This window comes from Citrus clementina, unplaced genomic scaffold (assembly GCF_000493195.1).
Source record: "Citrus clementina cultivar Clemenules unplaced genomic scaffold, Citrus_clementina_v1.0 scaffold_9, whole genome shotgun sequence".
In the NCBI taxonomy this organism is placed as follows: domain Eukaryota; kingdom Viridiplantae; phylum Streptophyta; class Magnoliopsida; order Sapindales; family Rutaceae; genus Citrus; species Citrus x clementina.
Window position 1 is genome coordinate 4,264,100 of NW_006261964.1, and position 15,542 is coordinate 4,279,641.

At 31.4% G+C, this 15,542-nt stretch overlaps 1 protein-coding gene across 1 annotated transcript; it reads right to left on the reverse strand.

Annotated features, from left to right (window-relative positions):
* Window positions 1–2,301: 2,301 nt before the first annotated feature.
* LOC18032103 (calmodulin-like protein 8) lies at window positions 2,302–3,818 on the reverse strand. The gene is made up of 4 exons (XM_006419994.2): window positions 3,519–3,818; window positions 3,287–3,444; window positions 3,095–3,175; window positions 2,302–2,595 (listed from the first exon to the last, which is right to left on the reverse strand). The coding sequence occupies exons 1-4, from the start codon at window positions 3,592–3,594 to the stop codon at window positions 2,458–2,460; spliced, it is 453 nt and encodes a 150-aa protein (XP_006420057.1). The 5' UTR covers window positions 3,595–3,818; the 3' UTR covers window positions 2,302–2,457.
* Between the last annotated feature and the right edge of the window lie 11,724 nt (window positions 3,819–15,542).

The following is a 15,542-nucleotide window of genomic DNA, read 5'->3' on the forward strand; positions in this document are numbered from 1 at the left end:
GGCACTGGTTCCGGACTTTGCATTGCCTTGTGATGAATTTTATTATTTCGAGTTCTTTTATTTGTTTGGTTTTTGAAAGAATTTCTAAGGGAATTGCAGAGGAATTTGTTACTGTGACAGGTTTGCTGCCTGTGATTGTAATATCTGTTCATTTTATTTATTATTTTATACAATGAATTAATCTTGGAGCTTTATGATCCTAAATCTAATCTTCTTTTGAGCAAATTTTATTAATGTGCTTGTTGATTAAAAAATTAAAAAAATGTAGTTTAATTCTAATCATACTATAGTACTAAAATACAGATGACATAAGATTTATAAAAAATGAGAAGTGCTCAGAACAGGAGAGAAACTTATTTCAAATGAATGCTCTATCAAGAGTTATTACAAAACAATCACCATTACAAGAAAATTTTATAGCAAATGCATGCCTTCAAACTTCACTCCGAGGACCAAATAGTGTTCAGCCTTGTAATTTAGTAGCATCATCATGAAAATTCCAAAGTCAAACCTATTAATAAAGAATTTCATTCAGTACGAAACAGAATTCACAAGGCAAATTCATTCACTGAGCTTTGAAGACTTCAAAGTCAATACATTTATATGCCTATAATTGGGAATATAACCAACCTTATTAACTCATAGGCATGCACAAGTCCTTTTTCAGTGCTAGATAAAAATGCATTAAGAAGAAGATAACACCGATCTCAGACCCAATTGTTATTCCCACTTAAATAATGCGTATAGTTATTTTGACTCTTGAATCTTAGACTGGACTTCAATTTTAATACATAATATAAAGCATTGACGAGCACCATCAATTTAACACACCCTAATGTGAATGAGACAGTTTGAATCGTAAATCGAACTCAATCCGCTACAGTCTTTAATTTACACAGAAAAGAGAGTTTGTCGAACAAGAAGAAATCTCAAAAAGTGAATGAAATACACGGGATCGCGTACAAATTGATGGTGTTTTTGAAATTCAGGGAAAAGACAAATGGTGAGGAAAAAATGAAAATACCTCTTTTTCAACGTTTCTTTTCCGGGAATTAACATGGCAAATGAAATCTGAAAAAGCTAATGTGAATGTGACGCAATTTTCTTTGTGGACCAACCAAAAGAAGAGGAGACATGCATCAAGTAGTCACATACAACAAAGTTATTTCTTGAATAAAAATTCTTGGAAATAATATATTCAATACCGACCAATTTTGATTCTCAGTCAAAGTCATATGTTGGAACCAAAAGCTGGATAAATTTCACATCAATACAACTTCTTTGAGTTGGACTATGGGGAAAAAGAATCAATAAATAAATGAATAAATTATAAATAGGAAATTCATTCATTATTTTCAAACCAACTTATTTTTACTAACCAATTGAAATGAGAGACATACAACGCGGTTTGAATTTTGGATCAACTCCCCCACTCTCTATTGAGAATTTTCAGTTTTTCTGTTGCTAATGCTCCAAAAATTAGGATCAAAATTTGGAAGACCAGCATGAAAAATTTTGAAGTGATTCAATGAAAATTTAACATGGGGGATTTAGATGAAGAGCATTTTAATACATCTGTGATTATGTTCCTTTCAAAAAGGAAGGAAGAATTAATACTATTCAGGTCAATACATCAAAATCACATGCATGCAATGCAAATGCCAAATTATATCACTCCTTATCTATAATTCAATTTGAAATAATCTTTCAACACTTTTTTCCCCTTGTTTGGAGAGGAAATCTTGATTCCTTATTCAATGGGATTCTTATAAACTTTCTCCTTGTTAAGAAAGAAATCTACAAACCCCATGTTGATTAAGATTTGAATAAAGTTTAATTAAAAATGTTAATTTGCTCATATGCATAAATAACCTCTCATTATTGTCTTACAATGTATGCTAAGAAAATTGAGTTTAGAACTAGCCTGACATTTTCTCTTTTTTCCTGTATAAATAATTGGATGACATTATTTTCTTTCATTTTATAGAATGTATAATTGAATTTTATACATATGATGAAACATTCATAGCATTGTACTGACTCCTTTTTTTTCCCCCTTAAGAGAATCATATTAATTTTAAATTGACTGAAAAATTACATTTGTTGGAAAGTGAAAAGTGAAAACTATGACATTACACAAAATGCATGGAATTAAAATTCTGGTAGGGCTATTTATAATTAAAAATTTTTTACTTAAAATTGACATACAGTTTGAGCCACTCATCTTACACAACATGTATAATAATTGATTATTTTGAAGTAGAAACGAAATAATACAATTTAAAATTAAACAATGGTAAAATAATTAATCAACATACATGTTATTCTAATTTTAGGTCATCAGTTGACATTTCGACACATCGATCTTCGGTTACAACAACAATCAATTGAATACAACAAATAATTAAATTAAGAACACTTATTAATCAAATCATACGGCCGTGAAAGTAAAATTAATTATCCGATGGTCATCATCATCTTGACAAACTCATCATAGTTAACTTGGCCATCACCGTCCAAATCAGCCTCATTGATCATCTGCTCTACTTCATCATCCGTTAATTTTTCACCAAGATTGATCATCACGTGTCTCAACTACAAAACAGAGATAATAAATAAATAAATAAATAAACTTGTAATAATTATAATTAAAAAGATAGATTCTCATCTCATCGATCAAATAAAATTATGATAATATAGAAATAATGTGCTGTGAACATGGCTAATGTTCATGCATAATGAGTTAAGGTACAGCTACAAGCGTACTCATCATATACGGACACCCATTTATATTTTTTTACCTAAACTGCATGAACTATAGACTATAGTGAATATTTTTCTTTAAAATAAATTATTCTATTAACATTTAAAATATATCCCTTGTTGGGAATCATATGAGTAAATCGATGAGTTAATCTTTAGTTTAATCAAACTGCGTGCTGTAGAGCACCGTTATTATTATAACCATTTTTTTTTTCTCTTACATATTTCTAAGATTCAGTAACATGGTTCTCTAAAAATGTAATTTAACCCAACAAAGAAAAAAGGGAAAAAAAAAATTATGCATGCAAAATGCTTGGAAAAATTTAATTACCTCAGTAGCTGAGATATATCCATTTTGATCCTTATCAAACACTTTGAAAGCTTCTTTAAGCTCTTCCTCAGCGTCAGTTTCCTGATACATTACAAACAAAAAATAAATAAAGACATATTTTGATCCCTATTATTGCCCTGCATAGATATTATATAATGACAATTTGAAATTCTTGAAAGTAATTTATGTTACCTTCATTTTCTTGGCCATTAAGTTCAAGAACTCCCCAAACTCGATGGTCCCGTTTCTGTCAGAATCCACTTCGTTGATCATGTCCTGCAACTCTTCTTCTGTGGGATTTTGATCCAAAGATCGTATCACAGTAGCCAATTCCTCAACGGTAATGCAACCTGCATATTTGTACGAATTAATGTAAACTAATTAATCAAAAAGATCGTACAACATTTGGTTTGATGCAACTCACCGTCGCCGTCTTTGTCGAAAAGACAGAAGGCTTCTTTGAACTCAACAATTTGCTCATTTGTGAGAACTTCAGACATGGTGATGATGGTGGATAATTTGACGATATTTGAAACAAAAAGCTATGGCTTGCTCGCAAAATATTGAGAGAAAATGGGAAAAAAAAAATTAAAGAAAGAGAGAGAGATGTTTTTGGAGTATGCACTAGTTGTTGTTTGTTGAGTATTGCTCAAGCTTAGCTGGGCTTTATGTAGAATTCCAATGCGAGTAATTTGTAGAGAAAATTCTTCCGTTTATAATATATAATAAATAATATCAGAGTCAAATCAAAGGTCGATTATTCATTATTATGACTTAGAGTTTGGGTGTTATAGTGTTGGCCCTATTAGAAGAAAAAGAATCAATGAGAGACCCCCAAACTCAATGAGGTGTAATTTTTTGGAAGAGAAATTAAATTAGTAGAATTATTTAAATTTTTTTTATTAATTAAAGGGTACATGTAGAAATTAAATAATGGGAATAGAAACCAAAAAATAAAAAAGGGACAGCTGTAAGGGTAAGAGGAAAAGGAGACAGAGCATTCAAAATGAAAGACCAAATGGGCATTGAAGTATTGGGAGGTGTGTAGCTTGTTTCCACATTTTCAACCCCATAGAGCACGCTGCGTTGCTTGCACGAGTCTCTTCACAATAACTTCCACTGCCCACTTCTATGTTTTTTAATATTTATTTAGACAGTAGCTAAGTTAGATTAGTTTTGCAATGAAGTATCGATAACGACCGTCAAATTATAATGATAAATATAAATTTAATATTTATTTTTATGATCACGATTAACTTAGATTTATTATTCTTCTTCTTACAACTATACGTTGTATTAGGGGCGGAATCCCCTTAGGACCAGTGGGGACTTAAGCCCCCACTAAAAAAAAAAATTTTAATAATTAATTTAATTTTCATAAAATTCTCAATAATTTTTTCTAAAGCCCCCACTAATTTATAGTCAAGCCTACAATACATAATTATACTTAAATTCTCACATTCTAATTTTTTAAATTCAAATAAAAAAAGATGGACTTTGCAAACTAAAATCAAACCCATAAATATTAATATTAATTTAATTTTTAAACGGCCCACAAACTCATTAATAATTTTTTTTATTAATCTTACTTTTCCAATTCCACTACTAATCCAACGCCCATAAAAAATTCCTAAACATTTACTTATTTTGGTTGTTTACATAGAAAAAATTTTATTTAATAACATTGATAATGAAGTTATAATACAATGTATCAATGTATAGTACAATGTATCAATCTTTTAAATTTATATTTTTATTATTTTTTAAAAAAATTTTATGTTACTGTTGAATAAGCCCCCAGTGAATCATTATGTTGTCTCCGCCCCTTCGTTATAATTATTACTTTGTTTGAATCAATTAATTAGGGTTAGGGTATAATGGATGGGATTGAAAGTGAGGCAACGTTACATCCTAAATATCATAAGTGATAAAGTGATAATCACCCATAGGAATAGGATCTTCCCGTAATTAGAACTGTTCAACAAGTAAATTTTTTTTTTTTTTTTTTTTTGTGAATCATTGTTTCACTTATGTTTTGAAAGGGTGTGAACATAATCAACGTTATGTTTCGGTGAAACCTAGAATCTCGGCGGATAGATAATAAATAAATGACATGGATTGTGTGAAATCTAGGGATATTAGAAATATTAATTTAACATTGCCATGTGTAAAGTAAACGATAAACAGTAAAGTTAATGCGGGACGAGCCAATAGGAGAGTCACGATCAGAAAAGCAAATCATGATCCAAGAAGAAATAAAGAGGAAAATCTTTTTTTTTTTGAAGTCATAAAATGAAGAAAGGAAAAACGAAAAGCAAGCAACGGCAAAATTAATGTGCTCGGCTGTCCAACGCGGTTTTCAATCTTTATTGTATTGCCTCTCGCCTCTGCCCTGCTGCTGCCGCCAATGCCATGGCCCTATATGCGTGTGCTTATCCGGTCTTTAATTAATTACAATCCTCTCACCTCATTTTTGCATATTCATGACTCATTCATTTATTAATTGCTTTATTTATTTAATTAACTCATCACGAATCCATTGCATTAGAATAATCCGATGCCTTCTGACCGACGAATTGGAAACGCAAAAGGCTAGAAAATTTTCTGAAAATATTTTGATTGGTTGAAAGATTGAATGACATATTAGGGGCTGAAAAATCCTAAAACAAGACTGCATCAACATTCAAAAGATCGTGGCAGATTCCAGAAGGTTGAGAGTAGAAGGAATTTAGAATTTGACTGAAAATTTTGATTTTTAAGGATTTAAAACTCTTCAAAAAACGAGTTATGGGAGGTGGGCATTTCTCATTTCTCATTTCTCTACACTCCAGTCACGCGGCTTGGACTTGTTGACGTTCCCACCATTATTATTATTATTATTATTATTTTGTTTTTTAAATCTTCAAACAAAGCTTTAATATTAAAGAAACTACAGCGACGATGGTGAGTCGAGTAAGATTCGTCAGATTCTTAATTTTTAAGAGTTAAGAGAGACCAAGCTGAGAGAAAAAGTCATAATGATCTAACTTTGAATTGGGGTTTGGTCTGCCATAACTTGTTCCGAAGCTGAGGCCAAGCCCAAGATGTAAACATTGTTGTTACTAGGCTCAATCCAGTAACAGACAAATATATCTACGCCCACGATTCATCATCAGTAACGTTCTCTTGAAAAGTCCGTTGACCTTAACGGCCACCCACCCATTCCTTCCATTTGGCCGTTACTTCAAACTGCTACTGCCATCACCTCTGTTTAGAAAACCCAGTTGCATTATTTTCTTTCTTGAGATTCTCTTTGAAAGGAATTTAGATCTATCACAAATAGATGTGGTAATTAAAAATAAAAAATTAATTAAGTACTTAATTAATTTTTTATTTTTAATTACCACATCTATTTGTGATAGATAATTAATTACTTAATTAATTTTTTGAAAGTACTGTTTATTGTTACTGTTCATAGTCACTATTCACGATTATTGTTCATCCGCATAAAAAATATTAATTTTTCAAAAATACAATAAAATGTAGAAAATAAATGACGCGGAGATTTTTACGTGTTTCAGATTAATCAATCCTACATCTACGAGGGCACGCCCAGATGAAAAGTAATTCACTAAGTTGAGATGTTACAACCTATGAATTTACCAAACTTAAGACTCTCACTTATAGTTTATCACCATACAGTTTCTCAACTTTACACTGAATCTGCTTATCTTGAATAATTGCTACCCCTCTTGATCCACGATCCTCAAGGCACTTCACAAAGCGATCAATAGCAATTTTTTAATTCTCCAATGTCTAGTGATCCAAGATCCACATAAACTCTCCACAGAGATGAAAAGAATATAAAAAAACAAATCAACACAACATTATGTGCTAAATCCAAATTCTCTAGGAAGGAGGCCGAATTTTGCTTCTCTGCTTTATGCTTTGTGTTGTGTGATCAACCTTCAATTGTGAAATACCTCTCTTTATATAGGCACTAGAGTTTCATCAAAATAGCAAGTCTTAAAAGACTTAAGTTCTTTCCAATTAAGAGTTTTCTTCCTCTTATAATTCTTATGAATTTGAATAAGAATAAATATGATCTTCTTGTCTTGCTTGTCTCCCAAAAAATATCTAGAACATTTAATAACTTCCTGTTTGAACCAACTTCTTGCTCTAAATAGATCTCATGCTTCAATTATAGAATCCCACCATTAATTGACTTGCTAAATTAGATATCTAATTAAATTAGGAAACAAATATTCCTAATAAATTGGAATCTCATTAAATTAGGCAATTAATAAATTAATTCATATTACAAGATATGCAATAAATAACCTTCTAATTTAACTAGACTTGCCATAAGATACCAACTCTATAAATAATGGATTGAACACTTTTTGGATTTTATTTCTGATCAGCCAAAAGGTATGTGCCAAAACTTCTTAATAATTAATCTTCCTCTTTAAAATGAAGTTGGCTTTTATTTATTACCTCCTGATTAAACTTTTAGTTGGCTTTAGTTTAGTTTTTTTGTCACTCAGTTAATTCCAGAAATCTTGCTCGTTACATTTCCTTCATTCTGTGATCAGATAGGGTTTAATTCTTATATCGTTTGAATGTAAATGGCCTTGCTTGGTTCCTGAGAATAATTAAGAAAAGGAAAATCAAAATCTGGTGCTTCAGGTTTCTTGGTGATTTTTTTTCAAGAAGATTTAACCCTTTGGCCTAATCAAGAGAAAAAGTCCATGAGAGTAAATGATTTTCACAAAAAAGGGGAAAAAACTTTTTTTTCTTTTTATCTTCTTTTAGCTGCAATAGGAGCATTGTGGTTAAGGGTTTCGAGTGTTTAATGTCAATTTTATAGTACATTGTGTTGTATGGACTTGTTAAAAATCAGAAGATTAAGTTATGCAAGAACTTTCCTTCAACCTGAGTTAGAATATGTATTACGAAACTGTTTCTTCCAAGTATCTTATGATCATGTTCATGTCCATGTTGTATAAGGACTAATTACTGAACAAGCAATCCCTTAAAATTATTTCACTATTTTTTTCTACTAAAAAAGACTCAAAAGTATATTAGTTCTACATTTTCTGAGAAGGGCATCGGAGCTACTACATGGAAACCTTTGTACTACAAGGGGTCAACTTCTAATACTATCTATAAATGCTACTTTGCTCAAGTAATTTTTTTATATCAAACAGCTGAAAACATATTATGTAATAACATGCAAAATAATTTTGTTTGATTTGTCCATTATTTCTCTGAAAGTAGTTGCAGCAAGCTTTTTTCGTAACTAATATTTTCCTTTTCCCATAAGGTGGTGATTTTTCGCTGGAAAATGCTATGCTCTGAGTATTATTTTTTGTCCATTTTGTTTGTTTCCATTTTTAGTCTCTATCTGCTTTTCATTACTAGTCAAAAACCAAATGTAATACCTTTGAGGCTATGGTGGAAAGAGAGCATATATGGATAAACGTGAAGGTAGGTAACATGAACTTGCCTAATGCACCCCCATTTCTCGTCTCTGTGTATGTATTTTCCTACGAATAGTGATGAGTGTGCCTGTCATTCATGTGTGAACATTTTGATAGTTTTTTTTATTCATAATACCTTGTTGAACTCAACCTTGAGAAATACAGATGAAAATTTTGATATAAAGCATTATCGTGGAGGCCTTCTCTTAATGGTAAATGATGGTAAGAAAAGATGCAAATGGTTCACAGTTCTTTCTCACCTTCAAGGCGCTACCTCATAATTATGGGTACAAGTTGTTACTCCTATTGAACACGTGGCTGCCAATGTGTCTTGTAAATATGTTTCCAGCATGTGGTCCAACATTTCATTAAGCAAAAGTTTGTCACATTCTGCTAGCTGACAACTGCTTTGATTACTTCCCACCTCTTCATCTTTGATGGAAAGATGAGATAAATAAAAATGGTGAGAGCGGTGTTTGGTTCCTGGGGCCTGTGATCTCAACCTTATGCTACACCATTGCTAGTGATTATAGAGGACTCAGAAGCATCAAGTATCCGCAAAATATATCAATGGCTAGAGGTTCGATTTTAAATTTTTCGGTTTTGATCTTACGTGCATGTTGTGCTATATTTATATATGTAGATTGTTTTTAAAGTTTGCTTACAGTTGGTATCAGAGCATGTTATGCCTCTGCCTTGATATCGCTAGTGATTATAGAGGACTCAGAAGCATCAAGTATCCGCAAAATATATCAATGGCTAGAGGTTCGATTTTAAATTTTTCGGTTTTGATCTTACGTGCATGTTGTGCTATATTTATATATGTAGATTGTTTTTAAAGTTTGCTTACAGTTGGTATCAGAGCATGTTATGCCTCTGCCTTGATATCGCTAGTGATTATAGAGGACTCAGAAGCATCAAGTATCCGCAAAATATATCAATGGCTAGAGGTTCGATTTTAAATTTTTCGGTTTTGATCTTACGTGCATGTTGTGCTATATTTATATATGTAGATTGTTTTTAAAGTTTGCTTACAGCATGTTATGCCTCTGCCTTGATGTGTTCTGTACTTTGTTAATTATGCAAAAATACACGAAAATTTTTAAGAAACTTAAAGTCATATTTGCTTGTTATGGTGATAATAAATATATGAAATCATTAAAGAATGGATTTAGAATAGTTCTGTGATTTGAAACATTAAATTTGGTGCTGTGAAATGTTAAATATAGTCGAGTTTGTTAAACGGGTCATTTGGGTTGGAAAACGAATTAAATGGACGCGGCTGAAGGTTGAAGATGATGTTGAACGACATGTCATTTTTTAAACATTAAAAAAATGACATGTCATATAATTCTTAATTTCAAAACGATCAGTTGGTTACTTAAGAATGACATGTCGTATCTATCTGTAATATAGACTACGTGTCGTTTTGTTTTATAATATATAGACGACTTGTCGTCTTATTGTTATAAGTGATGACATGTCATCCGTTTGTTTATATAAATGATTTGTCATTCCTTTTTTTTTTACGACATGTCGTCTATATGTATAAATGCTTAAACGACTTTGTTGTTTTATCACTGAATTTTTTGAATTTAAGTTATCAAATCTTAAATTTAGGGTGTTTTTATTATATTTTACTTTTGGCAATACTGTCCACATTTAAATATCACTGTGATAATGTCATATTAAAATTTGTATTTATTATTTTGATATAATTGTTGATGCATGCAATTTGTATGGTTAATTATGATGTGTTAAAAGAAAAAATGTCGAGTGAATTACTATGATTTTAATTAATTAAGGAGTAGCCACAACATCCTTAATTATGTAAAATTATATATTAAGTGTTTCCGGATCACGTATAATATAATGACAATAATTGTGATTATATGTATTTATTATAATGTCTGTTGTCCCACAAGAATTTATATTATGCTTGTATGTTTAATTAGGATAACATATCAGACTATTTTCTTAATGTACCCACAGAAATTAAGAAGTGAAATATAGTTTGATATTTTTATCATAAAAATATATGCGAATCTATTTGAATTAGAACTTTACCTACAAGCGAGTTTTATGTCGCTTGATTTACATTGGTAAAACATGATATCTCTATATTAGCCTAAATTTATAATATAATGATGTGTTTTTAATTTTATACGGTTGTACAACCTGCGAGTTTTTCTAAAATCAAAATGTGATATTCTTGAGTTGAAAGCTGATAACATAAAGTATGGAGGAGAGAATTCTTCTTCACTTATGGTGGATGGACATTGAATATGCTATTCGGAAAGACGAACTATCAATTGGTGATAACAACACTGAAGTTGATATTGCTCTTTACGACAAATGGGAGCGATCTAATCACTTCGATGTGATGTTCATAAAAGACCAAAATCTCTGCTATTATTCGTGGTTCAGTCGATCAGCATAATGATGTTCAAGCATTACTGAAGGTTATTGATAAGCAATTTATAACTTTAGATAAGACACTAGCCAGTACCCTAATAATGAATTTTTCATCTATGAAGCTTACTAGTGTAAGAGGTGTGAGTGAGCATATCATGTAGATGAGAGATATTGTGGCTCAATTGAAACTTCTTGAGGTTAATATATTTAAAACTTTCTTTGTACATTACATACTGAATACTCTTCCATTACAGTATGGACTCTTCAAAATCTCTTATAACATATATAAGGATAAATGGCCAATTAATGAACTAATGACCATATGTGTTCAAGAGGAAGAGAAGCTATTAATGGAAGTTAAAGAATGTGCATATGCCAAAAGAAAGAGAAAGGTAAAATACCTTGCCAAGAAGAAATAAAAAAGGAATACAAGTACTTTTTCTACAAGAAGAAAGAACATATGAGTAGGATTATGCTAAAGTTTAGAAATAGCTTTAGAAGAAAGGTAATTCAATCTTTTTTATTTGTTATGAATATAATATTGTTGATGTTAATCATGATACATAGTGGATTGACTCTGTTTCTATAATCCATTTAACGAATAACTTACATGGTTTGCAAAACATAAGAAAGCCAATGAGAAATGAGTAATGCATCTTTTCTGGAAACAAGATGTGTTCACATGTAGAAGTAATCAGAACATGCAGTCTTATTTTGAACAATGGTTTTGCTTTAGTTTTAGAAAAGACGTTTTATATTCCATGGTTTCAGTTTCCAGACTTATATCGTTTGGTCTTTCCTTTTTGATTTCTTCTTCAGGAGGTATTTTACCTTTCTCTTTCTTCTTGGCTGGAGGTTTGTTCTTTCTTTGTGTTACCGTCTATGTATCTTCACCAACTTCCATTAACAGCCTCCCTTTCTGTTGAACACACATGGTCATTAGTTTATTAATTAATTATTTATCCTTATGTGTGTTAAAAGAGATTTTGAAGGGTCTATACTGCTATGAAAGAGTATTCAGTATGTAGTGCACAAGGAAAGTTTCAGACATATCAATCTTAAGAAGTTTTAATTGATTTGTAATGTCCTTAATCTGCATAATGTGCTCACACACACCTCTGACACTTGTGAGGTTCATAGATGAAAACTTCATCATTAAGGTACTGGCTAGTGTCTTATTTGAAGTTACAAATTACTTATAAATAGCCTTCAGTAATGTCTGAACGTCATTATACTGATCGACTGAACCACGAATAACAGCAGAGATTTTAGTCTTTATGAACATTACATCGAGGCGATTATATCGCTCCCACTTGTCATAAAAAGCAATATTAACTTCAGTATTGTTATCACCAATAGGTGGTTCATCTTTCGGAATAGCATAATCAATGTCCATAACTTTAACATTTCAGATAAGTTTTGTAATGTATATTGTAAATTTGATCTTTTGAGAATTGTACGTTGTTTGATGGTTTTTTCGTCTTAATTACAAAACAATATCTCTTATCCTTCAATGTATGTCCATGTTGATATTAAACAAAGTATTGTGAATGAAAGTTCTTCTATTTTGTGGCATTGAAGACTTGGTCATATCTCTATAAAAAGAATTAAAAGATTAGTAAATGATAGAGTACCCAGGATTTTGGATTTTACCAATTTTACTACTTGTGTGGACTACATAAAAGAAAAGTAGACTAACAAGATAAAGAAAGGTGCCAAGAGGAGTTCATAAATATTACAAATCATATATTCATATATTTATAATCCTGACATGGACTCACATGGTCAGAACTACTTCATCTCTTTTATATATGATTGTTCACAATACATGTATCTATATTTACTTAATAATAAAAATGAAGCATTAGATGCGTTTAAGGTATTTAAAGTAGAAGTAGAGAAACAATGTGGAAAGTAAATTAAGATCGTGAGAACATATTAAGGTGGGGAATATTATGGTAGATACAATAAGGATGGACAAGCATATGTCCCATTTATAAAGTTTTTTCAACAACATGGGATAGTTGCCTAATGTTATGCTTGGTTCTCCAGACCAGAATGGTTTAATAGAAAGAAGAAATCGATATTTGTTCGACATGGTGCATAGTATGCTTAACAACTGTAAGTTTCTTAAATCCTTGTGGACTAAACCTCTCAAGACAGCTATGTATATATTAAATCAAGTTCCAATCAAGACAGTTCCTAAAACACCATTTGAATTATGTAAGAGTTCAAAACTACGCTTGCGACATATATATGTTTGATATGTCCGTTTGAAGTAAGAGTCTATAATCCACAAGAAAAAAGCTCGACATAAGGACCATTAATCGGTATTTCGTTGGATACGCTGAAAGGTTTAAATGGTACATATTTTACTATTCATCTCATAACACTAGGATTGTGGAATTGAGAAATGCAAAATTTCTTGAAAATGACTTTATCAGTAGAAGTGATCAATCTCAAAATATTATTTCTGAGGAAGATTATTTGTATACTCAACCTTCCACCTCAAGTAATAGATTAATTGTCATTCACACTCTTCAAGTTCAAACAGGTATTGCGCAACCAATTCTTAAAATTCCACAAGTTGTTGATAATAATCCAGTAAATTAAGTTGTTTAGGAATTACTGGAAACCCTTAAGCAACCAGTTGAATAATATTCTACTCAGGAGAATGTTAGCTCAACATCAAGAAGATCTAGTAGAGTAAAAAATTAGTAATTTCTAGTGATTATATATTGTATTTGTAAGAATTTGACTATAATATTAGAGTTGAAAATCATCCTGAATTTGTTATGTAAACCGTGAATTCCAAATAATCATATTTATGGCACAATACGATAAAGGAAGAGATGAATTCTATGTCATCCAATAGAGTTTATAATCTTGTTGAGTTGTCTAATGGTGTAAAAGTCATATGATGTAAATGAGTCTTTAAGGCAAAGAAAGACTCATTGTGTAACATTGAAATATATAAAGCAAGACTCGTTGCTAAATGATTTACTCAAAAAGAATGAATCGATTACAAAAAGACTTTTTCTCCTTTTTCGAAGAAAGATTCTTTTTGTTTTATTATGGCATTAGTTACTAATTTTGATTTGAAATTGCATCAAATATATGTGAAAATAACTTTCCTTAATGGAAATCTAGAGGAGAAGTTTTATATGTAACAACTAGAAGAATTCTCTTCTAGTGATGGTGAGCATTTGGTATCCAAGTTTAAGAAATCCATATATGGATTGAAACAATCTTCTCGACAGTAATACTTAAAATTCATGTTATCTCTTCATTTGAATTTGCGAAAAGCTTAATAGATTAATGTATATACCAGAAGGTCAGTGAGAGTAAGATTTGTTTTCTCATTCTATATATAGATGATATCCTGCTTGTAACCAATAATAAGGGGTTGCTTCATGAGGTGAAACAATTTCTCTCTTTAGAATTTTGACATGAAGGATATGGGTGATGCATCTTAGGTCATAGGCATTGAGATCCATAAAGAGAGATTTCAAGGAACTTTGGGTTTGTTTTAAGGAACTTATATCAATAAAGTCTTAAAGAGATTTCAAATGAAAAATTGTTCACCAAATATAGCTCTCATTGTGAAGTGGAAGTCAAAGTAAACATATTGACATTCAATACTTGGCTATTAGGGAATGTGTTAAAGCAAAGACAGTTGTCATTGAATATGTCAACACTGAATTGATGATTGCTGATCCTTTTAACCAAAGGAATGCCACCACAGAAGTTTAAGGATCATGTAGACCGAATGGGAGGCCATTCTTCATATGATTTATATTTCTTCTGATAATAGCTAGTTTGAATGTTTTTTGATTTATCAATCCTTCTTCTTCCATCATTAGATCCAGGCACACCCTTGCATTCAAGAAAGAGAAAAGAAAAAGGAGACAGCTGGCACCACAGAGCTGCATTGTGTGCTCTTTATATACTGATTTTGTTTCTATGTATTTGAACTGCCCACTTGAGTAACTTATCTGAGTAATCGGTGAACAGGAGTTCCCTCTCTCCCAGAAATTCAAAAAGTTTCTGTAAGAGCAATAGAACAAAGCACAAAGGAAGGAACCTTGGTATTTGGTTATTTCTGTGATTGAATTATAGAATGGCACGGGGTTGAGGTGATTCTGATTCTAATAGGCATCATTCTGATGATTGAATTTACTCCAAGAAATCACCTGGAAGTTGTTACAGAAGCAACTTAAGAGACAGAAATCTTCCAATCTCTTGTCTCTCTGATCGTGCTTGCATGTCAGAAATTTTTTTCATCCTCGTAAGATACACTGGCTCTCTTGAATTCTTGTTTTAATCTCTCTGTAGCAGGGGTACTAGTAGGAGCACTTCACGAAGCTCATTTTCTTTGTCTGTCTCTATAATGATGGCAAACAGAGGTCCAGATGTAAACCAAATGATTGATCTAACCTCAGTAAGGCATTGCAAAAACAACTTGGTCCTTGTTTAGATGATGATACATAGCCTGTTGAGGAAGAAGGACGATCTTAGACTTGTTTCTCAAAAGCAACTGCCATTCTGAAGAAAAGAAAATAAAAAAGCAG

Coding starts and splice junctions, on each gene's coding strand:
- LOC18032103 (XM_006419994.2), bottom strand. CDS start 3,594: ATGTCTGAAGTTCTCACAAATGAGCAAATTGTTGAGTTCAAAGAAGCC. Junction 3,445..3,518: donor TTTCGACAAAGACGGCGACG/GTGAGTTGCATC, acceptor ACAAATATGCAG/GTTGCATTACCGTTGAGGAA. Junction 2,596..3,094: donor GATATATCTCAGCTACTGAG/GTAATTAAATTT, acceptor TCTGTTTTGTAG/TTGAGACACGTGATGATCAA.